Source organism: Phragmites australis, chromosome 18, assembly GCF_958298935.1.
Source record: "Phragmites australis chromosome 18, lpPhrAust1.1, whole genome shotgun sequence".
NCBI classification, from domain to species: Eukaryota; Viridiplantae; Streptophyta; class Magnoliopsida; order Poales; family Poaceae; genus Phragmites; species Phragmites australis.
Genome location: NC_084938.1, coordinates 26,744,938 through 26,769,676, shown reverse-complemented (window position 1 = coordinate 26,769,676; position 24,739 = coordinate 26,744,938). Strand labels below are relative to the sequence as shown.

At 42.4% G+C, this 24,739-nt stretch overlaps 2 protein-coding genes and 1 pseudogene across 2 annotated transcripts; 1 reads left to right on the top strand and 2 right to left on the bottom strand.

Annotated features, from left to right (window-relative positions):
- The first annotated feature begins 294 nt into the window (after positions 1-294).
- LOC133898740 (uncharacterized) lies at positions 295-11,762 on the top strand. Its single transcript, XM_062339425.1, has 21 exons — positions 295-711; positions 1,296-1,544; positions 2,169-2,274; positions 2,357-2,489; positions 2,569-2,858; positions 3,399-3,620; positions 3,745-3,872; positions 4,433-4,507; positions 4,725-4,796; positions 5,246-5,311; positions 5,401-5,512; positions 6,492-6,588; positions 8,650-8,809; positions 8,884-8,932; positions 9,045-9,127; positions 9,334-9,542; positions 9,941-10,027; positions 10,132-10,207; positions 10,291-10,347; positions 10,766-10,878; positions 11,255-11,762. Exons 1-20 carry the CDS (start codon positions 373-375, stop codon positions 10,838-10,840), a joined length of 2,685 nt encoding a protein of 894 aa, XP_062195409.1. The 5' UTR covers positions 295-372; the 3' UTR covers positions 10,841-10,878; positions 11,255-11,762.
- LOC133898741 (65-kDa microtubule-associated protein 8-like) lies at positions 10,945-16,163 on the bottom strand (annotated as a pseudogene).
- A 1,778-nt stretch (positions 16,164-17,941) lies between these two features.
- Positions 17,942-24,739, bottom strand: LOC133899052 (nucleotide pyrophosphatase/phosphodiesterase-like). The gene is made up of 11 exons (XM_062339963.1): positions 24,401-24,739; positions 20,807-20,898; positions 20,632-20,698; positions 20,364-20,483; positions 20,170-20,262; positions 19,929-20,067; positions 19,715-19,796; positions 19,406-19,538; positions 19,063-19,268; positions 18,539-18,974; positions 17,942-18,450 (listed from the first exon to the last, which is right to left on the bottom strand). Exons 1-11 carry the CDS (start codon positions 24,596-24,598, stop codon positions 18,145-18,147), a joined length of 1,872 nt encoding a protein of 623 aa, XP_062195947.1. The 5' UTR covers positions 24,599-24,739; the 3' UTR covers positions 17,942-18,144.

Sequence of the window (24,739 nt, the reverse complement as noted above, 5' to 3'; positions counted from 1 at the left end):
CGCTCAGCCGTCACCGCCGCTTGGAAGGGCCACAAGGAACGGGATGAGGAACCCTAGAACTAGAACTGGGAGTTACGGGGGCAGCGGTCTGGTCATAAGCGAGCAACGCCAGGTTACAGCCAGGGGGCCTTCAGGTTACAGAATAATGATTCCAGGGCACTTCGGTCATAGCAGATCAATCGAAATCAAAAAGAGATGAAAAATACCGAGAAATATCAAAATGTTACAAAATAGAAAAATTGATGTGCCACGATTTCAAATAATGAAAGGCTCACGTACTGGTGTCAAAGCTGGAGAGGAAGACGAATTGAGTCCTAAATACTGAAATTCCGCGAGGTCCGCCCGCCTCTCCGACCTCCTCCGCCGCAGCGAATGCCGGAGCCGCAGGCCGTCCTCCCGCTCCGCGCGCTCCCGCCGGACGCGCCGCTACCCCTCCCCGCGCCGTTCCACCCCCAAACCCCCGCTTCCGCCCCGGCCACGACCCCCAACCCTCCCCCTCCCCAAACCCCCGCCGGGCCGCCCGCCTCTTCCTCCACACGCCCGCCGCACCCATGGGAGATCGCCGCGCGTGCTTGGCTCGAGTCCTTCCCCGACGGCCGCCAGCCCACGGAGCCGGAGGTCGACGCCTACATCGATGCCCACCGCCCTGAACTCCCCTCCCTCCCTCGCTCCCAGCTCCACCAGCGCCTCCTCGCCCTACGTGGCGACCAGGTAATCAGCCGACCTACCCTCTTCCCTCGTTCGCCCCTTCGCGGACTGCTTACGGTTTAGTGGTTTACGAATCATCATGTGACTCCCCCGTGGTTTAGTTGATGGGATTGGTCGACTTGCGCGCTCCATCTATTATTGATTAAGTAAGTGATGAGTGTGGGTGTGGGTAATTTTTGAATCAATCAAATGACCACTGCTTTGGGGTTACTCAATTTTTCTCAGTCGTGGAGGATAGAGCTCTAGTTACAATAGGTTTGTACTAGAATGGTTAGTGAGTTTCGACCCTCGTAATTTGGAGTTGCTCAGTGTCAATACGATTAGCTAGGTTTCATCATTGTGCTGAGGCTGCACGATTAGTTGAACTACAGTAGCTGTTACGCTTTGAACGCCAGGAGCCCTTTGTTATCTTAGTTGGAATATTTTATCTGTTCTGTATACTTAACGTGCCCTGCTGCCCCTCAACGATAACTCTGACGGAACTGACCTTCACCAGATCTATTAGATACATACCTGTCTTTTGGATTCCCCACATTGATCAACAAAACTGAGCTCGGATTGCACTTCTGTTTTCTCCTTTATGTCAGGTTTTAGATGCAGACCAGAGTGCATTTCCGTACAGGTTCCAGCGAACTGATCTTTGGAAGCCTGTGTACCAGTGGTTGGAATCTCTTGAGATGGACTCGCTTGTAGAAACTAAGCAGATATCAGACTGGCTTACATCGAACCCAAAGATAATGGACAGGCTGGTTGAGAAGCATTCAAAATATCATTTGATACACTACACACAGAGAATGCACTTGAAGCTGCTGAAGAAGAAGGGGAAGTTGCCAAAGGTAAATGCATTTCTTAACGATTTGATTGGTCTACAAGGAATACCTTTTATTTTCGTTATATTCATTAAAGTGGCTGCTTGGCATTTTGGCAATATGAGACCTGATCCTCATCTGTTCTGTTGCTTGGATCTAATTTGTCGAATTACTTGACATAAAAGCATAAAATTTTCTAGCTATTATTGCAGTTTGCGCTATTTAGATTCAGCACAGTATTCTCAGTTCTTGCATTTTTGCCCTCATATTATTATTATTAGCTTGTTACAGCAAAGTGAAAGAACCCAGCCTTCTGTAAATCAGCACATAGTTTTGTTTACAGCAGGTTACTTCAGGCTCAGTTTCTTTGTTTATCATGTTTTTTGTGCTTGCCAGTTTGACTGTTTGCAATGTAAGTTGCACATACAAGCAATGATTTGAGGTAACATTACTTGAAGCAACACACCTAATTTCTTGTATGTACTTAAGTTAGTATCATGTCTATTCCCATGAAAATTTCTCTGAGTACATCTTGCTGATCTTTCATATAAAAATTCTCCTTAGTCCTTACATGATCTGGATTTGGCTTTCATTTCTTGTTCCTTTTGTCTGAAGATACTAGCTTCACAACAGCTTATTCTTGAATTACAGACTCTACAACTTTCTGCGGCTAGAACCACAGTCAGGCTGAGTGCTATTCCAGTGACACCAGATGAAAGCACAGTGACATTGCGGAAAACTACACCTCCAGTAACAGGTTTTAATTTCAATATTTTTTGCATATTTTTGAAGTGACACTTTTTAAGTGTCTCCGTAGTAAGCATTCTGCCATTTTGCAGATAAATTTTCCGGTGGCAGTGCAGGCAGACTTCAGAGTGGCGCTGCAGGCAGATTTCAAGGTGGAAGTGCAACTCTTAGGGACAAGAAGACATCATTGTCCAAAAAGAAAGAAGCTTTGCTCAAATATGAACTGTATATAACTAACTCTGGACTATTTGTCTGTTAAGTGTTGTTAATGGTCTGTGCTCACATATTCTTGGATGTGTTTCAGTTTGACAGATTTGCAGAATCAATTGACCACTGTGCTGTTAAAGCAATGTCGTACTGTTGCCATTAAAGAAATAGATTCATCGTATGTGGAATTTCAAAATCCAGAGATTAATGTAAGTATACAAGAAGAGGCCACTACTGCAAGTGCATCAGCCCCTGCAGAGGCAACGGAGGTTTACATTAATGAACAGTCAAACCCAGCAGGAGCTTCAGACAGTGAATTTGGGCAAAAGAGAAAGAGAAACCCTATCATTGTTACACCTGCATGGTGTTATAGTGAAGCTTTGACAGGTTTGCCGTTTTGCTTGATGGAGGATTAATCATCTGTTGTTATGTCCTGTACAAGTTGATCTATGATATATCTTTTCTGGTTGGCTCATGTATACTGCCTCTGTTCCAAATAGTTTTTGATCAGTACTTTTTCAGCCTTCAAACTATACTTTAGTAAAGAATATTTAATATTTTGTGATTTAGGAGTGCATTTGGTGACAAATCTACTAATAATTTCCATGCCATAAGTCAAATCTTTCATGTATATTAATCTTAAAAAGTTTTACAAGTTTGATTGCAAACATTATAAAATGACATCAATTTCATAATGAATGTAGTATTCCTGTCAATCTTGGATATTTAATTTTATTGTGAAGATTAGGCTACAATGTCCTTAGCATGCTGAGATGCAGCTAGGAATGCCCATGTGTTACTTGTTTTTCAAATGTTACTCCAGAATTACATGATTTGTAATGAATTATTGCCTTTTCTGATTATATAATTGTAAATATGTTACTACAGATCTGTATCAACTGACCAAGTGTGGTGACCCCATGGCAGGAACCTTGTGGAATGAACAAAATTCTAGTTCACATAGTGATGGTGCAAGAAGTTTCAATATCTGGAAAGGACACACTAATCCACTATTGAGACAAAAAGATATCAAGAAAAATATATTGTTCTGTCTGGAGGGACGTGAAACTGGTGCCAGCTGGTCTCAAGCTTATTCTTATGGAGGCTATGCTGGACGGAATTGTGAAAGATGGACCCCGTTTCTTGAAGGCATGCTTGTTTGTAGTTTTGTTCTCTAAACAATAGTGCTCAATTGTTGTTCCCCCCTTTCAAAATTCTACCTGCATTTTCAAGTTTTCTGAAGTCATGAGTTATTCTTGATTTTCAATATTAGGATGGAATTCACCTGCAGTCCAGTTTGAAGGGCCTGCGGTACACGTTGTAAGAAAAAGTTACCTATCCTGGAGTCCAACTTCATGTGCTTATACGTCAAGTGCTCCTTCTGCTCAACCTCATGACAGGGTATGAATCTCGTATGTATGTGGTAGTGTAATTAGTGCAAGTTCCAGCAAGTTGTTGGTATCTGATGCTTTGCTTTGACTGTCTTCTCTTTATGCAATTTTAAATACTCTTCTTGTGTCAAAATAGATATTTTGCGTGTTTTCCATTTAAAAAGGTAAGAAGGATACTTGTGTATAAACATTCTGGTGACTTTGCTGGTTGTTAGTTTGCTATATTGTCAGTGACCCATAAGTTCTGGAAGCTTGATAGTTGGCATGCAGTATTAGTATTGCTATAAGTTTCATACAGGAAGATGAATGGATGGGAAAATTGTCGTTAAAGGTTATACAGGACGAAACTTGAATGCTTCCAGAAATGATTAGCACCATCAGAATACCTGGCATGCTGTCTAGTTTTTCTTGATTTTGTTATTAAGCTTTAATAATGTTTTTGTTCCCCCCTTGCCCCCCCCCCCCCCCTTTTTGCAAAACAAAATGGTTCGGCTATGCTTGATTGTGCCCTGTATTTGTTTTCCCTATTTATACATTCCTATATAATTGTTTACTGTTGTGCTCTTTCAGCAAGGTGTACGCAAAGTTCTTGATGTAAAATTTCATCCAGAAGGGCTGCCTCAGCTTGTTTCTAGCTCTAATGAGGTTAGTGCCATATTCCATTCTTGTTGCATTTTTTATTCAAGAATTTCAAGTAGAGTGGGGAGCATTGACGGGACCTGCAAATGGGTGTGACGTTATCGCTGCATCTTTCCCTGTTGCCAGACTCCATTGCAATGTTCTGAAACTCCCTTTTTTCTTGTTCTATTATATTTTGTTTTGCGTTCTTTTGCTTCATTTAAAATATTATTTATTAATTCAGGCACCCAACGAATTATTGCTTTTCAATCTTCTTTCTGGAAGGGCTATTCAGCTTAGAGGCCACAATACCAAGGTATGCCAAATAAGTTTATTATCGTCGCATTTACTCATTGAGTATGTTCTGAGCTAGTGCATCCATACCCCTTTGTCCCTTCCTAGCTGGATAAAAGGAGCTTAAGAGTTAGGGCCACCGCCATGAAAAAAATGAGAAAGGTGGCCACGTGATGTGCTCGAGCCTTTCTCTTGCAATATTTACTTATCATGCTTCATACTTGATTCTTTGTCACATTGCTTCTAAGCATGTCCTATACAAGGAGAAACTGACTGCTTCAATAAGCATACTTTGGTAACCATGGTACTGCCAGATAAGATACTTAGTTATGGTAACCGATCTGAATTTTTACTTTACATTAGAAGCATGTGATTTTGGATTTTGTTATTTCTTTTGGTATCTGGTACTCAATATGCTTACTTGTACTGTGGTGATTAGCGTTTTTAATTAGTTCTAACTATTGTTCTCAGATCCAATCTATCGCGTTTGCAGTCAAAGGAGCAAGCATAGTATCTTGTGCTTCTAATTTATTAAAGGTAACTATAGATTTTGTTCCATACTAATTACTGCAACTGATGTGAGACTAATGCTGTTAATTGCTTCTCTCCCTATAACTGGAGAATAGGTATGGGACTGCATTACTGGGTCTTGTCTCTATACACTGGGTGGTGATGACCAAAATTCCGTGGGGCATACTCAAAAAATTAATGCTATGGCAGTGAATAAATGGCAATCCTGTACGTCTGCTCTTCATCAACCTTTTTTCTTTGTGTCCCCTAGATTCCTTCATTTGTTAATGTTTATAGATGTCCTTTTTACCTTTTTATCTGGTTGCAGAAACCTTTTGTTTTTTTCTAATACTAGTAGTTTGCTTAGACAATTTTTGCTAAATTAAGCAATTTTGCTAGCAGAAACAAGCAAGTTTTAGGGGCTGCTAATTTTATGGTGCCTGAGTGGTTCTGTTTACTGCAAGGTGAAATAAGACTAATGAGTAGGATAGTAGCAGTTTGATTAAGCATGTGATTCTATGTACACGTCCATGGCAATGAATTGAGCAAATGTTTACTCTTAGATTCATAAACCTGATTTATGTTCGTACCAAAAGCTTTGCTTTATTTGATAGACATATAATTCGGGAAATCAAAGTACTAGATACTGACACAAAATGAAGTATTATCCCACTGTTTGATACATTCTGCTTTGCATTCTTATGTTCTTTTGAGAAGATGATCTTCCATAGTTCTATGTGTTTTTTTTTTCTGGTCTGATGCTGTAGTATGAAAAACATACAGCAACCTCATGATAGTTTCCGTGTCTGTGCTGATTAAGTGATTCCCTATATACCATAGCTGGTTCAGCTTATTTTTGTGTATATCTGTTGCTACGATAATGATTTTGTTTGGTGATTTGTGAAATCTCTAAAGAAGATTAGGAGATATTAATTGCCGCTAATGAGGATTTATAAGAACAGTAGATTTCTTTTGTTGCGAGACTGCTTGCCCTGCTGTTTTCTTTGATTTGAAACATCAGTTAAAGGGTTGATCGTGTGGACAAGTTTTTTCTTTGGGCATTCAAAGTATTGTAGTTTGTTTACTGTAAATGTGTTAACTTGATTGATTTGCTTCTTAGTCCATCTGTTTTCTCTCTCTTAAATTCTTCATGTATTATCTCTATTTTATTATTTCTCTTTTCTTTGTTCTTGGTCTACATTTACAGGTCTTGTTGTCACTAGTGGAGCAAAAGGTGATGGGAAGCTTCTACTATGGAATGCCTTAAGAGGTGAACTTGCTTCTGATCTAAATTCTAACTTGAGGTAACACAGGAATGTTTCCTTTTACATCATCTATTTGATTTGTTTTCCTATTATATGTTCTTGTTCTGCCCTACTTCATACTTTTGACATCATAAGTTAATATGATATCTGTGTAGTGAAATATTGATTATTTTTCAAATTTTATTAACTAATGTTAATATATACAACAGTATTTAGGTTGTTCATATGAAAATAGTATTAGTAGATTCAAAAGTACATTCACAAGATATATAATCAAGCAATATATTTGTGTCATAAAATAGAAGGCAGTATTCAAATTAGAACTTACGTGTCTTCTGCCTTGACATGCTGCATATGCATCTTAATATAATTATGTAAATAATACGAGCTGCTTAGTGAGTTAACAAATTTTCAGAACTTGTTCTTGACACTGTTATCTATAGAATCAAATGACGCTATGGGGGCAACAGAGCGAAAAGAAGTCTTATTGCTATCAAGCTGAACTTTTTGTACTTCAGCTTATTGTTGGCTATGAGCCCTTTGGTGATGCGTTTATGGATTTTATAATTGGCTTTCTTATATTTCACACTGAAATGCTAAGAACATTCAGAACATGACTTGTTGTACTAGTTATGTTGATACACTTATGTAGAAATTACATGGGTGCATTTTGCACCTCTTTCCTTTGAGGCAAAAATCATCAGAAAGGGAAAAGCTTCTAGAAGACCCTCAAAAAGGGCAAAACTTCTAGAAGTAAATACTTAAGATAAATGCTTTATGTGGCCTGAGCTTCTGGAGAGGAAGTATCGTCTTTATTATAGATTTTTTGTTGAAGTTGTAAAGTTGGTAAAAACTAATCGAAAGGAATTTGATTGAAGGCTTATCATGGTAAAGATAAATTTGGCCAAATCTTTTACAATTATTTACTATTCATCTCGATTTTGTTCTGGAAATGAGATTAAGGGCATTTTTGTTTTTTGCTGTGGCTTTTCCAAAAGCTGATTCTAGATTTGTGGCATTGGAGAAGCTGATTCTCCAAAGCTGTGGCTATTTGTTATCCTAGCTTTGGATTGAATTTTGATGTGGATGAAGTGTGTAGGGCGTGCTTGGTTGTAGGGCACAACCTTGCCTTGCCTTGCTCGTCAAGGTTTGCTGTTTGGTGGCGACCAAACAAGGTTCCTCGCTTTGCCCGGCAAACCCACCTGGCCGAGCAAGTATTTCCTTGCCTTTGCAGGAGAGCCGATTTGACTCTCCCACGTGGGCAAGCTTCGCTTGCTCTTTGCTCCAATCCCCGCGCTCCTCTCTCCTTGCTGATGAGCTCACCATTGACATCCATGGCAGCCGCCGGATCGAGCTGCTCATGGCCCAAATCGACCTCCTTACCACCAAATCGAGCTCATTTGCGCACCAGATCGAGCCTCCCCCCCCCCCCCCAACCACCCACACACACATGCACCGATCTCCTCACCTTGAACCTACACCAAATCGGCCTCCAGCTCGCCCAAATCTATCTCTTCTTGGACCTTCAGTGGATTGAAGTGCTTCCCACCCAGATTGACCTCCTCTGCTGGATTCAGCTTTTCTTGGGGACTGCCTCATGGCTTGGGAGACAAAGGGGAGGAAACGGACGGTAAGCCAACCAAGGCAAGCCGAGCTGAGGTTCCAAACACGCCCGTAAAGTCTGTAATACATCTAGTGATACTAGATGTATTACAGACTTTACGGGCGTGTTTGGAACCTCAGCTCACATATTGTGGATTCTGATGGTAGAGGTATCTTTTGATTCTGAGAATTGATTCCTAGATTTGGATGTTTGCTTCAGCTTTGGATTTTAGGGGCAGAATCAAAAGCTGAACAAGCTGGGCCTAATGATGGGAAAACTAAAGCGCTGTTTAGCATTCTATTGCGATGCATTTGTTTTATCAGTTTCTGTTAAAAGCTTGTGTCAAGTCAGTTATGCAATCTGTTGATTTGTATGATAGATGGTGCAAGCTTATAGTGTTCTTGGGTTCACATACTTCTATTTTATATTCTTAAGCATATGAAATCCCAAAATGCTTAAACCATCCTCAAACCCTGTGAATTTCTGTGTTAATGTAGGCCCCATGATATGGTCTATCCTTCAGTTGATACAATGGAGTTCTGTAGTGAAAATCTTCTGATATGTGGAAGTGACTGTGATTATGGTGGCTCAGCTGTGGTGCAATTATGGGATATTGAATCTCCAGAATCTTACTTGTCTTTCTCTGCAAGTGATTCTGTATGTACCCTTTTCTTTTGTATCTAAGTGAGACTTTTAGAGGTTTAGAGAATGCTGACATATCTCCTTCACAGTATATTACTTCCCTTAAAGTCAACCCTGCTGGCAACACTATTATTACCGGTTATGTACCCTTTCTCTTTCTTTTTTTTTTCAATTGTATTGTATATCCCTCTATTGCAGCCACAGTAAAGACTATATAGCTACTGTAGTTATTGATACCTCCAATATGCAGGTTCTGGTGATGGGACTGTTGGCTTATTTGACATCCGTGCTTGTTCTGCAATTAATCATTTATCAGTTGGATCTGGTTTTGAGGTATGGGTGTATTGTTGCATAGAATTTGGAATTACTGGCTGTAATTTGAGTTGATCATGTGGAAATTATGTCATTTTTTATTCTCATCTAATGAAGGGTGCATACCATGGCTGAAAGTGAATATTTTCTTTTTACATCTGATCTCTCAGTTTCACTAGCATATTTCTTCTCTGAGAACTGATAGTAAATATATTGCTGCTTAACAGGTTACATCTGTATCATTTAGCAACTGTGGCACCTATTTTTCTGCTTCTAGCGCATCAAATAACACATTGGTTTGGGATACAAGACTAGTCCCGATAAATCACAGCAAGAATGTTTCACGAAGCAAAGACATGCGTTTTTTTCGACCTTTACATTGCTTGAGCCATGGGAGACAGATGCCTACTGCAGAATATACAAGTCAACTGCCAGGGTAATATAAATGTGGCATTAATCATTACTGCACTTAGCAATTAACTTGTTTCTTGAAACATTGATGGTAATTTATGAACTTTAATGCTGAACTTAACAGAAGTCTTTTATTTTAAAGTAAAATTTAGTTTTTCACTGGATGCATGATGTGCTGTTTCTGGTAATCTGACATAATTTTTTGTCGTCTGTTTTATTTACTCTTGTGAAGTATAATCTGCTCAGGAAAAGTAGAAAACATAACTACTGTAAAAGCCGTATACTTGTATGGCCAAAATTCACCCTTTACAAGGAAGAATGTCATGTTATGCTACTCAATGCGGATGAAGCTGAATCGAGCATTAAAGTTGACTGTTTTGTTTCCAAACTTTGTATGGACTTTGAGTATCTTCTTTGTTCCAGTCATGTTGATGAGGGTGATCAGGGAGTAAATGCCACACAGTGGCTGCATAATGAACCTGTACTTGTTACTGTAAGTGGTGATGGCAGGTGCGTACTTAACACAATGACTTGTGCATCATGTCATTCATCAATCTGCCCTTATGCTTACAAAGTTACAAAAATGCTTAACTACTAGTCTACTCTGCGTGTAGCATTGGAATGTGGGATGTTACTTTAGGTCAACCTTGTGTCAGACATATTGTCACTCATACTCGATGTGCTAATGCGGTGAGCCAATATTGCAATATTTTCGTGGGTGGGTCCTTTAGCGTACCTCTTTTAATGATTTAATTTTCTGGACTAAATTCCAGGTTGCTGTTGCCCCTAACGACGAATACATCTCCACAGGAGGAAGCGATCAGAAAGTTGTGAGTACTTATTTGGCTTTTTAATTTCTTATGTTGCTCTATGTTGCATTGAAATAGGTGTGATTTGGATTGTTCCCGTGCTCTGTATCAATAGAACTAAACAGAAAGTGAAAAGCAACACAATTATATTGTCGATATGGTTTACTGAGTAGTAACAATTAGAAAAATAAAAAATAACTTGGATAGCATATTACATGAACTGAGCATGTTTTGAAGATGATATCAGCATGTTTCTACTCATCATACCATCTGTATGAGTTTTCGCCTTTATGTACACAACTGACTAATGTGATCCCTGAAAAGGTAATGATTGTGACAAATGTAGATTAAATTCTTTTCATTCGTGGGTTTCGGCAGATGAGTGTTTGCCTTGTTTTTTAAGTTCAGCTGGTTCTCTTTCTTACTATTGGCTTGGCAGGTTTTATATCATAATAGAAGTGGGCGTACACATCTAAATTGGCGTCTCTCGCACCCTCTGCAAGCAAATGATTAATATGCTGCCAGAAATTCTAGAATTTTTCCACCAAAGTGGTATGCCACCTTTTTCTTTTGTGCTGTCTTGCAATGATGATCACAGGAAGTTTCAGCTCACAAACAGCTATAAAACATGCTTTACTGAATCATACATCATAAATATATAAATATGGTATCGGTGCATACAAACCTACTGCTATTCATTTTTCTAATAGCTTTAGGCAGTAATGTTATCTTCACATATCAGACAGGCAACTTACTATAGACATCTAAAGGGGAAAAAGAGAGGAAACAAATCAAATTGGTGAAAGGCCTTGTTTTATCGTGGAGCCTGATGTTTTATCTTCATGAGAAATTGAGCAGCTTCTGTCTTTTGCCAACGCGCTCTGCATACCTGTGTTCCTAATATTTTTTGCATGCACATCTTTTTCAGCTGAGGAGTTCTGAGTCTCGTTGTTGAACTTTAGTACAAACTCTGCTGCTCCAGATGGATGTGGAGCCAGGGCTGGTAGCGAAGCCTCTGCTTGATGGACGACTGAAGCTTGTGTTGGGTCTTAACATCAATGAATTCTCATGCCTCTTTACAAGTAGAGTCTGTATCTTTTTATTCTCCTGTAAAGAGAATGTTTATGAAACCAACATCATCCTGACTAGTAGTGGCTTTGTATTCTTAGGGTCTGTTTGGAGAAGGGGGGGGGGGGGGTGGAATCCAAATCCTTAGAATTTAGTTTGAATTCGGACTAAATTCCTAGAGCAATCCCCTCATCCAAACACCCCTTTTATGTTAGCAGAGAGTATGATCCAGGTTAGGCAATTCTCTGTACCATCAACCAGTGGAGTAATAACTACTCACCCGCTGCCTGTACTTCTCTTCTTCCTTTTCTTTGAGTGTCAACATGTAGTCTTTCAGCATTGCCAGAAGCGGAAGCTGCAAAAGCTCATGTTAATCAGTTTTGTTTAAGAAATTATAAGGGCTTTCTATTAATTGGAATCAGTACCTGACAATCAATCTACCTGAACTTGCATGGCTATTTAAAACTATTTTTACATGTTTCAAATTAAGACAAGAAATGTGTTCTCAAGGTTGTTTTTGCAGTTAGAGTTAACCATGCAAATACAGACTCCATACTAGCTCAATGCATAGTGATCAGATAAGTATTTTGACTAGAACATTACAAGCAGGTCTTGATGGTTTGTGCGTGCCTGCTAATGTACTTATTGTGCTGAAGTGAAAACTGTAGGATGGTATAAGTGCTTCACATGCTCTTTGAAACTATTGGTTAGCATTATTGTTGAACTGTTCTGTATTGTTGTGGTAGAAATACACCCCAACACTGAGTAGTTTCTTTATATTTTTTGTCCAACTGGTTACGTCTGCAACGTTTTACTTTTGAAACTGTATTTGTTGCTTTACCAGTAGCGTTTTGTGGTGTCTAGAATGGCTACTTATAGAATGCTTATTTATCAAATAACCTTTTGAAAGACTTCTAATGTGAGGCAACACGTGGTCTTTTTGGTTCTGCAGTATTATGCATTTTCGTATGAGAATCACAATTACTTCATTCATCATATTTTCCAAAAAATTGTGTAGGCCCTGGTATTGCTTGGTTTGCAATAGTTGGGCACACAATGTTATCCATTTTGTCAGGCAGTGCGGACTTTGGACTTATATCCCTCTTGTGTTAGGCTCTAAGAACCTTTGGTTTTTTACAATGCTGAGTAGTTTTCTTCTGGTAAGCCGGCTTATTCTTGTTTCTCTTGTATCATCATTGTACAAGCACGGCATATGTGGCTTTGCCTGTTTGTATACGATAAGGTTGCTTCTATGCCTTGCTGTCTGCAAGCTATACTTCTTAGCACCAGCCTAGAAGTATGTTGTCTTCACTACTGCTGTCTGTAAGTATGTTTGCTTTCAAGACTAAATTCCAGGTAGAGATAATTATCACTTGGTTTCTTGCTAACTGTCCAATTCTTTGTTGCACCAAGAGTTTAGTTTCAGCTCTCAAGCCCCTCTAATGATGGTCTTGGACGAATGCTCTACCTACACATGTTCTCGTATAATTACAAACTGTTAGAATTGAGCATACAGCCTCCCTTCTGGTATTTAGCTGTCTGCCCCTTTTTCTTTTTGGAGAAAAGAAATTGCTGTTTTTCACCCTACTTTTCACACACTTGAATTTTTGGTCCAGGGTGTGGGGCGGGGGGTTTACTTTATTACTTCTGTTTGATGCTGCATGCATAATTTATGTTCACAAGGTTGCTTAAACAGGTGAGGGCTATGAGTTGAAGAAGCTGACATTTACTTACTTCTCGCCTCCTTATCCACAGTGACTGCACAAGATGCCTTACCTCTCTCTTGCTATGAATTCGGAAGGTGCCAATTCAAAATACATCTATGCTGTGCCCCTACAATTTAATGATCCTTTTCGGCACCAAAACTTTAGAGTGTACATTCGTTCAATATTTTGTCTTCTGTGAAGTATGAAAAGTAGATCCTTTTCAGATCACTAAAAATTATGTTTATGATACCAAATGGCCAGAAACCATCAGGGAACTGACCAGCTGCAGTAAAAATTAGAATGGACCCTGAACTGTATGTTTAAGCAATCTAGGTCAGTCTAGGATATATAACGTGTGGCAAGTTCATTTCTAAAATCCAAGTATTGTATGAACTAGGATTTTGTTCTGAAATCCAAATATCATATGAAGGATTTCAGATTAGGTAATTCTGTTTGGAGTCCATGAGCTCGCACCTCATCATAGCAGAAGACCTTGTTTCTCTCTTGTTCCCAGAATTGTGTCTTGGCCATTAAGTGTTCAACCAAGCCTGCTCGCTTTCTAGTTAATATATGCTGCATATCAAATTTCCATTTTACTTTGTAGTTCCAATACATACCTGGAATTTTGTTTACTATAGCTCTAGCACGCTCTGCCCGTTTCAAGTGCTTGTGAGCTCCTCTGCTTATTGAATACCTTCTCTCGTCCTGTAGAGAAAACTATAATAAACTTAATGAAATCAAACTTGAAAAGAAGGCATATGTATATGGCTATGGTCATCAGGCAGCCTGTGCACCCTGCTGTATTCTTCTAGCCATCTCTCTTCGTCACATGAAGCCATCCATTTTTCAACCTTGTCCATTATGTCTTTCCGGCTTGTGGCCTCCTCTTTTGCTTTGTATATATATTCATCCATTGTTTTTAGTAGATTGTCATGGTCCACATGTCCTGTACATGTATTCCCCAAATAGTCATAGTCAATGCAGTGGAAACTAAAAAATATAATCCAGCCTTGAAAAAAGAGAATGACATCTGATTGGCGGGACAGACCTGACATTATCAGATCCATTATATTGTCGAGTTCTGTTTGGTAAGGCATGTCCATGTGTGATTTCTTGCAAGTTTCGTCAACCTCTGCTCTCTTTTTTAGGAATAACTCTTTCATTTTGCTTGCCTTCAACTGATCCAGTCGCTGAACTTCAGACTCAACCTATTTCATTCAATTTGGTAAAATTGAAAACCTATCAGCTGCAAGACAGTATACTTTTTTGTCGTAATTCAAGCTTTTTTTGAAGTCTCTGGGATTTACCTGCTGAATTGTCTCTAGTGTGAGGCTTCCAGGACCTAACATACCATTTACGGAGGTCAGTGCAAATATCTTAATTTCCCCATATGGTTGGCGCTCCTCCATGGCAGTATCCAGAGTATTCCATAAGTTTGTTAATGCTTTTACAAGGTTATGGAGCTACAAAATAATACCTGAATTAGTATGCAGTAGGGCATGCATTTCATGTTTCTTGTTTTAATATTCTCATAGTATATTTCCTGTTAGGACTAGCAATATCAATAACTTGCTTGTGCTATAAGCACATTGACGAGTTGAACATTTGAGATTTTATAAGAAGTCTAGTGAAGTATTTGGTAAATGTATTTAGCCAGTTTGCTTTATGGTATTACTGAATTAAATATGCCAGAGTTCTTTTCAATATGTATCAGTCTCTGAGAGCTTGAATGTATTCTCTGATCTTCATGCTGCCACTGTTAGTATTGACCTATCCAAGTGAATTGTGGCTGTACTCGTTGCTACCAGAAGGATAAGAAATCACCTTTTCCCTTCTATTATTCTTCTCTTCTTTAAGCTGCTGAACAGTCATCTTTAGCTTTTTGAGGATGTCATCACTGATGTTCTTCGTCTGCTGTTCATTTGGTCCATCTAGCAACCTTGGGTGAACATTCGCAAGTATCTTTGAAGGATCCATTCCCATAACTTTCGCAAAATTGTGAATTAGAACTTTGTATTCTTCAACTTTGCAGAGGCGATCACTCTGGAGAAGATAAAACTCCGAAATCAGATCCAGTGCTGCTACAATATATTTACTATAATACATGTACCTTTTCTCTTTTCAGTCTTTGCAATTCGCTTCGGTATTCCTCAAGTTTCTTCAGTGACAGATCTTCTTCATTCACGGTGACAGCTTCATTCTCCGAGTGTCCTGCTATTTCAGAGACAATCCTTCGTATCTCAGTTTGAATCTCCATGAACTGCTTTACTCTGGCTTGTTTTCTCATCTGCATTTCTTGTAGGGCTGGTGTAATGGAATTCAGCTGCTCCTTCAGAGTGCCTGTCATTTTGTCAGGCTGCATAAAGAGATTTCAGGTTAGCTTCAAACTGTTTCTTGTTCGATATGATCTTATGTTGAGACCTGTAAGATGCAGATATTACTCGGCCTGGGGACGATCTTTCTCCAAGGGAAAGGAGTAGATTGGTAAATTCAGCCTCAGATTCAGCCAATGCTTGATGTAGTTGAATCCGGGACATATTTGCTTTATTTACTTTTCTTCTGTAAACTTCTTGGCATTCCTGCTCCAGCTCTTCCTGTATTCTTTCCCTCTCATCGCTGCCTTGCCCAACTTCATCCCATATCATCTAACACCATACAGAGTTTAGTAAGCATAAGAACACCTAAGGTTATTATGGAAGAAATCTAGATATTTTGATGAAAGAAATTTGCGCACCTTCAGTTCTTGAAGCAAGTAGGCACACGAAGACTCTGGCAGCGCAGCACCAGGAGCTTTTTCAGTCATCCTGAGTGATCCCATCTCAAAGATCTTCTGACAAACTTAGAGCAAATATTTTTGGGGTCAATCCAATCGGGCGCAGTACATGCTTAGAGCCTTAGTGCTAGCCCTGGAGGGCACCAATTTTTCAAGTGTATGACAGAAAAGCTGCAAAATATGGTGGTGGATGCTGTGAGCGGCTTTAGATGCTGGTTTTGCTTGCAAGACACGTAGCCTATGTGTGGTTGGTGTCGCCATGAGAGCTGCTGAATCAAAGCCTGAAGCTTTCGGAAGAAGGGTCTTGCTAGCTGCTCTGTTGGTTCACTAAATTTTTAATAATGGCCTTCTTATTTTAAAAAAATTGGGCTGGTCTGGTCTCTTCAGACCTTTCTTCTTTTTCATATGTTTCTAATGAAACAAAAAGATGAGTGTGCCATCTCACATTGATGGCTGTGCCGCATCTTCAATGGATTGAAATTGAATTCCTGACTCCCGAGGCTTCCAATGTGAGTTGAGCTTAGACCATCATCAATCGTTTTGCTTCGTTTCGTTTTCTTCCTAACCTAAAATTCGTTTTCAGATGAATTCTCTTCTCAAACTCGTTCTCTTCAAATTTCTACATTTCAATAGCATTCTCTTCCTTATTCTCTTTTCAAACTTTTAATATTCTATTATTTTTTTTAACTATCACGAGGCATACAATATAGTTGTAATATGTTGTACGTATACACAAGAGCAGCTTAGTCCGGATGCACTTTTTTCTCGGTTGCACAGAGATAGAATCCCGCATCTATCTCAAGCCAAATCGAATTGTTGTTTATCTGATCCCGCATCTATCTGATCGTGCCTTTTCCGGCATCAATTGTTTATGTGAATTCCAGTTGAAGAGGTAACTCATCATCTTATGTCATGGCGTGCCGCTAGGGATGTAAATGGATACTCGATGGTTAGTTTTGTATCATTAATTAGTTTTTTTAATTTAATTATGTGAGTGAATCTTAGTAATTTTTTTATTTTTAAATCGACTCAATGATAAAAAAAATACACTTGCATCATTTGCCGCCCCCTCCCCCTATCCCTGCGGTGGCAAGTCACGTTATGGAGGTATAGCAGCGTCCCATCCTACCGCGATGCCGTGCTCGTGTATTAAAATGGCCTGGCAGCGAGCTGTGCAGGTTGCGGTTGAGACTGTCCATCCGGAACGTCAAACAAACAGGAGAGGAAGGTTGCCGGTGCTGTATCGAGCATCGGTTCAGGTCTCCAGGACAAAGAGCTTCCGCCAACCAGGTCGAGTCCGACGGCACGGTGTGGGTTTTTCTTTTTCAGAAATAGGATCAGATAGAGCAAGATGGTCAGTCCAGTAACAGCTGAGAGAAAGATCGCCTCCCATTTGTCCGTGGAGGACCGATCTCCATGCATGGGGTGGCGTGCCCCTCCCTCTGTTTGGGGAGCTTTCAACAACACATAGAAGTTGGCTTCGTACAGAAGTACTGCAGGTACCGTGAATCTTGAAGCTTTGATTTAGCGTGCGGTAGGGCCTCTTGGCAATTCAGGTCAGGTTCGGGTTGATTATGGGCCTCTCATTCAGATGCTGGGAAGAAATACTGAGGGTGCCAATGGCGTCTCTTCTCTGCATGTCTGTAGGCCATCCGAAAGTAAAAAACTGTTGGATAAAAACGCATTTTCAGATTTATTTAATTTCTAAATAGAACATCAGCAAAAAATTGATAAACTAATGTTGTGATGCAGCTATTGCTCGGTACGACAAACATGACTAAATAAAAGTTATTGAAGACGATGGTGAACAGGAAGCAGACCGTAGTAGGTGTCATGTGCCCTTCACCTCGGCAAGGCAAGGCGAGCAAGCTTGTGTGCTCTTCTAATCCTCTTATACACATGTGCCAGTTGGATGAGAACATAACTCCTTTTAAGTTAATCATCCTTCACCTCTCTCCACCTCTACTAGCAATATAGGACTAAAACCTTTTATTTAATAAGCTTTTGAGATTTATTAAGAATTATTATCAAAACAAAATGGGCTAGACCCATATATCCCAACAAAAACTGAAGATTACTTGACCACTCGCTGAGCAGTTTTTATTGCGCGAAAAATGGAAGATGGAGAAACAGAGTTCATGATCGCAAGAGCCGCGACCAGGGCGAACAAGGACACAACAGATTGATCACTCGTGACCGCACCAAACACAAGTTCATCTGGCTCAGCTGCTAGATCAAGCCATCGCCACCCTGCTCCTGGCTAGCACTGACTTAGGTGGCCAGCGTGGTGGGGAAGCAGCTGTCGTGCACGCAGCTGAGCACGTCGCGGTAGTCCCTGTCGATGGTGAAGGAGTCGTACACCTCGCCGTCGCTGCTCTTCTTGTACTCGAACAGCAGCGACGAGTGGTTGAACGACGTGAGCTTCACGAACCCAAAGTCGCGGTCGCGGAAGATGCTCCACTTGGGGATCGCCGTGGTGTAGTCCGATAGGTGGCTGCCTGCTCCGCCGGCAACCACAAAGATGGTGCCGTTCATCGTCCCGGAATAGTGGCTCTTCTCCTTGGTCATGCACTGGCCCTGCTCGTCAGATATTGCAGGTTATACAGGGTTGTAAAGTTGCAAGTCTATAGAAGCCCGTTCGGAACAAGAGAATTTCATTGGGCACCTGGTAGACGGGGCAGGTCCTCTCGTAGTTGTGGACGTGGCCGAAGAAGGCGATGTCGACGCGGTACTTCTGCCACAGCTTCTGCAGGCTCTCGCGGCCCTCGGGCTCCTCGAAGGAGCCCTCCATGGCGTACCAGGAGTTGGAGGAGTAGCCCAGCACGCGGTGCGCCGCGAAGATGAGCCACGGCTGGTGCTTCCGGTCCACTGTCGACAGGCACTGCTCGATGAACTGGTACTGCTCCGTGCCTTCCCGCCAGTCGTGCTCAGAGTCCGCGATGCAGAACCGGAACATCCCGTAGTCCACCTTGTACCAGAAGTTCGCTCGGTTCTCGGCCGGGTAGTAGTACATGGTCTCCGCCAGCACGCCGCACTCGCCGCCGGAGTCCTTGACGTCGAAGAATCCCCCGGTGTTCGGCCAGTCTCTCTCGTGGTTGCCGCTGCACAAGATCGCCGACGCATTGTCACACATTTTTCATGCGGTTTCCTGCACTTGCGGTGCTTGCACTTCGGCATGCAGATCGGTACCTGGCGATCATGTAGGGCTTCTTCGCGGTGATGGCCCCGACCTGTGCCGTGAACTGATCCCACTGGGAAATGTAGCCGTTGGCGTAGGGCAGGTCGCCGATGTGGAACACGATGTCGTAGTTGTCCAGATCCTCAACCAACCTATCGGTCGTGTTCAGCGACCCCGGCTGGTAGTTCGCGAACTCGTTCGATCCGTCCCTCTCAGCCTGCACAAAAAAAAAAAAACCAAATCAATACGTGTAAGTGTAACACATCCTCCTGCAGCAAACCCTTTTTAGTTTTCTTTGACATCGTACTTTGTGGATCAACATTAACATTCGTGTACGAATCATAAGAAGTTCACCTTCCCCATGTCGCCGAAGACAATGATGCGCTGCAGCGAGTTCTGCCCCGGGAACGGCGGAGCACGGAAAGCGTAGTGCTTGCCCCATACGACGGACCCGTCCTCGAGCTCGTGTCCAACCTTGTAGTAGTACCTGCCCGAATCACAAGTCCAACAGAGTACTCTTGTGAATCTTTAGTTTTTTTTTTTTAAGTTTTGGATCATCCTAATAATTCAGAAAATATAAAACTTGCATCTTGTCTAACCGAGACAGATGCATGCATGGCAATGAACAAGCAGCAGAGAGCAGACTTGGATGTGGTTACTCACTCTTTGTTGGGCCACAGGTCCCGCAGGAACGCCGTGTGGATGAAACCGGGGTCTCTCCACCCGATCGTGCGCGCCGGCTCACCTGGAAACCAAACCAACACGATCGATCAGCGCGTCTCCCGTTGCTGGAATCCACGAGATTTTGCGCAAAAACGACGACGGGTTCAGCATCAGCCAGCCAAGGCATTTTAATCGACCGGCCGGCGGGCCATACCGCACATGCTGCCGCGGCTGAACGTGAGCGTCCCGGCGGGCGTGCGCGTCGGCCGGGCGCCGCCGCCGCCTACCAGGCCCCACTCCACGAACGGGTACGCCTCGCTGATGTCGTAGCCGCTCGTCCATGTCACCGTCATCTGCAAGCACCACGAACGCCCGTGTCACCTGTCAGATTCTGGACGGACGCCAACGCGACCAGGAGGGCTAGCTCGATCGTGCCCGGCCGTCGCCGGCCTCACCTCGTCGTGGGACTTGCCCTGCGCGAGGCGCGGGAACACGGGCGCCTTGGGGTTCTTGAACGCGATCGGCTCCGACACCGCGATCAGCTTGGGCTGCACGGATGGATGCGAAAACGCTATGTAAAAAGGTTCGTCCTGCACTGGCTGGTTGATCGGCGACCGGTTTGCCATGCGCGGAGGGCCAGGGAACTCACATGCTCGAGGCCGCCGGTGAAGAGGGCGAAGGAGAAGTCGGACCGCTGGTTGATGAGCTGGAACCTGATGCTGCCCTTGCCCCAGTAGATGTAGTTCGCCGAGTAGTTGGCGTACTGATACTGCAGCCATGCATGCAACAACCGATCACGTTTGAATGATATATGCTTAAGCAAGTGCAGAACCGAAGATTAGTGAACTCAAAGCATGGAATTTGGCAATCATCGTGTGGCAATCAAGCGGGCAATCGAACAGATTTGGCAAGTTAACCTTGATAGGTGCCGTGCAGAGCAGCGGTTCTCCAGGGTGCCTCGAAGGGTTAGGGCACGTACCCGAGCTGCCACACGATGACGAAGATGCGTCAGCCATCGATGGGTTTGGTTACCTTGTAAATCTGTACGATTGAAATTTCTGAGAAACGAAGAAGGTAGATCATGAAGCTTACATGAAATCAGCTGGAGAGAAAACGGCAATCCAGTCGTCGGCGGATTGGTTTGCCCGGCCGTACTTCACAGTCACCCATTGGGTGTCTTCTCCCTGTCAGAGACTCAAAAACTTTGACAATTTGATCGAGAAGCATAGCATGTACACTGTGTGCCATGCAAAGATCGATGCAATTTACGAAAATGGTTATTTTTCCTGTTATATATAGTGCGCATTTGACTAATTTGCTGAGTTTGCTTTAGTTCTTCTCTCTTACAAAAGTTGCAAACACTAAAGCAAAAATATTCAAATTGGTAAAATTTATCTATTATATTATTATTTGATATTGGTTGGGCCGCTCCCTACTGAGGTACGGTTTCGGTAGTTGATCGAAACATACACGAATCGAACCAATATATGTATATGATACTGCTACAAGTTTGGAGCATAAATAATTCTCTTTCACTAACTTTATTTCTATCTCTTATTATATTTTTATGCATTTTGTAACTAAATGGCACTAACCTCATAAAAAAGCTAAATAGACTAATTTTTAATTAAAAGTTATCACGACAAAGTATTACAGTGAGACTAACCACGCTAATAACATGGACCAACTTGCTAGTTTTCAAAAATATATGAGTATCAAATTAAGCACACCCCTCAACCTCAGTTAATGAAGAGGCTTGTGTACCGTTTCTTGGAGCAGGTCGATAACGAGTGCTGCACGTCCAAAGCAAATGTCACATGCAAAGCGTAGCTAAATAACGAACAAATTGACCAAGTTGCTCTGATTTGTTTATGGGTCTTTGTGGCCCCGACTGATCATGATGGTTCATGCGTGATAATAATGATTATTGCCTTATAGAATGAGATCCGAAGCATACGACGAATGTTCCGAGTACATGATGACGTGATCAGGCATAGGGATATGTTGAATTTAGCCTTATATCGAAAATTAACATGGTAGAGAATGATATAAAAGATAAAGGATCAATTATCTATTATGTTAGTCCTTTTAGTTGAGTTGACCTAAGACATTGGTCATGACTCTAGTTGTACATGTGTGTATAGTAAGTCTATTGAGATCTGGGATAGGGTGCCAGCTCATACGTATAGTAAGTTGGGCTAGACTGATGCACACTCTAATAAATGGTATTAGAGCCTAAGGTCGGTAAATCCGGAGTTTCTCCAGGGTTGCACGGTTATGGGTGAGTTTGAAACCTCTTCAAGGTACATAAAAAAACAAATAGAGCGGTTACAAAAATATCAAGGTAGCTACATCGGCTCAATTAATGTGAGCGAGATGTTTCTCTCCCCTACTTACCTAGATTCTAAACTCCTCTTTGATACTAGCAATCGCCGTAGATGCAGTAGAAGCCCTGTGGTTGAAAATTTGCGTGTTTCGCTCATTCCACAGGATCCAGGTCACAAGTATCAAGATGGATTTCATAGCTTTTTTGGGATACCAATAGACTCCGTGATTGCGGACTACCAAGCGTGAATCGACTCCGCCGACGTCTAAGAGGTCAGGGCGATCCCTGGCATTGAAAGCCACTGCGAGATGGAGTCCCATACTTGTCTGTTGAATCTGCATTCAGCGAAGATATGAAGCGTCGCTCACATGTGTGCTAGCACAAGGGGCAGTAGGCGTTATTGGTCCATTATCGTCTACCTAGCCTATCAGAAGTCCATAGGCGATTCTGAAGGGTGAGTCAGGCGAAGAACTTGTAGGGGGGGGGGGGGGGCAAGCTAACCAGACCAGCGCATGGAAGTTGGTTTCTATTGATCCGATGAACTGCACTTTATAGGCAGAGCTTGCTGTATACTCCCCTTTATCAGAGAGCTTCCAAACGATAGTATCTTGATAGTCTGGTTGTAGTTGGACGGCGTTCACCTGCACCCATAGTTGCACCAGCTACTGGAGGGCCTGAAGGCTAAGACGATGTGTCGGAATGTCACGTAGCTAGGATTCCAGATCCATGGCATCCTTTACAGATTTTTTTCCTATTCTTTGTGATTTTGTAGACGTCGTGTCACGTGCAATGTCCTTTGGCATACAGCCGTGAAGCCAAGTTGTGTTCCAAAAGTTGGTCTTTGGCATACGGATCGAAAATGGCAAGCCAAGGTATTTGATCGGGAAGTGCGATCGCATGACAGGGAGAGTTCCAAGGACATGATCAAGGTTGATGCCCTCACATTTTATTGGTGCCACAATTATTTTTTGAAGGTTCGTCTGTAGTCTAGTGGCATCACCGAAGCAGTGCAGGATTCGTGAGAGGAGTCAACATCCTCCCAGCTCAGCAAAATGAAGATCGCCGCGTCGTCAGCATATAGCGAAGTTCTTAGCCTGGTAGATCTCCCTCGAAGTGGAGTCAAGAGGTCAGCATCTGTTGCTTTGTCTAGTATACTATTCAGCGGGTCGATTGTCAGTATGAAAAGAAAGGGCGATAGCAGGTCGCCTTGTCTGAGGCCCCGACCATGCTGTATGGGTGGGGAGGGGATGCCATTAGTAAGGACGCATGATGTCGAAGTTGAGAGTAGCAGAGTAATCCAGTCACACCACTTGGGAGGGAATCCTTTTTTCTGCATGAGGTAAAGAAGGTAGTCCTAGCGGATGGAGTCAAAGTCCTTTAAAATGTAGAGGTTAAAGAAAAGTATCAGGGTTTTTGTTTGATGAAGGCGACATCATAGACCCCGGAGGTACATGTAGTTGTCGTGTATGCTGCGGTACTTGATGAACGCGCTTTGGCTTTGGGAGGTGATGGAATCTATATATGGGGACATACGAAGGGCAAAGATCTTGGAGATGATTTTGGCCACGGCATAAATCAGGCTGTTGGTCTATAATCTAACCCTTTTCAGGTTTTCCTTTTTCGGGATTAGGATGATGTTGGCCATGTTGATTAAGGTAAGCTGAGAGCAGCGAGACTGTAGAAGGTGTTGACTACCTGGTGAGATCGTCCTTCACGATAGGCCAACAGGCCTTGAAAAAAGCTCAAGTGAAATCATCGGTTCAGAGGGTTTTTTCGGTGGCAATTGTTTCATGGCCTCGAGAATCTCATCCAATGTAAAAGAGTCCTTAGGGTGGTCAAGGCCGTGGGACTATAGCTAAATTGGCACAGTTGAGCTAAAATATCTCGCTGTCCTTGTCCTATGGCCATGGTAATGGTGGAAAGAGAGGAACCCAAGAATATTTCACAGATTCTCAAATGCTTCGTCGACTTTCAGGTGGGCTTTTCGCCCTCCGTTGCTTCGTCGATTTTTTTTTTTTTTTTTTTTTTTTTTTTTTTTTGGTGCTAGCCGTGTGATCTCATCACGAGTGCGCTTGTGACTGTACTGATTTTTCTTATGCTGCGGTTTCAGAAAGGAGACAACTAGTACTCCATTTGTTTAATTGTTTGCAATCTATCCTTTTTGGGAAACTTGACAACTAACAGTCTAACATATGCATATATCTCACTTCAGTGCTCATCCTGCTCCCAATGTCAAGTTAACCAGACGGTTTAGATCGCTACTGGACTGAAATGTCTACACCCCAACTTAGTCAGATCAAGCTAGCTGATGATTCAGAATGGATGAATGGAACAGCTAGTTTAGCGGTGTGTGTACGTACCTGCTTGCCGAGCAACGACGGCGTCGCCTTCACGTACGCCGAATGATGCAGTTCGACGGTGGCCTTGTGGACAGCGATCTTGGACAGCGGCTGGAACCCTTCTTCCGGCGACGCGCTGGCCGCCGGCAGCATGGCCGTCGCCACCGCAGCCAGCACCACCAGAGCAACCGACACCGTCGCCGCCTCTCTCTGCCCCATAGCAGCGGCTGTTGCACACGCTCGCGCAAGCCACTTGGAGCTGTGGCCTGTGGGCTGATGGAGTGATGAGAAGGCACGGCGCCATGGCCTGGCCCTTTTATCCAAGAGGCGCCGGTAGGGAGAGGAGTAGAAGAGGACGGA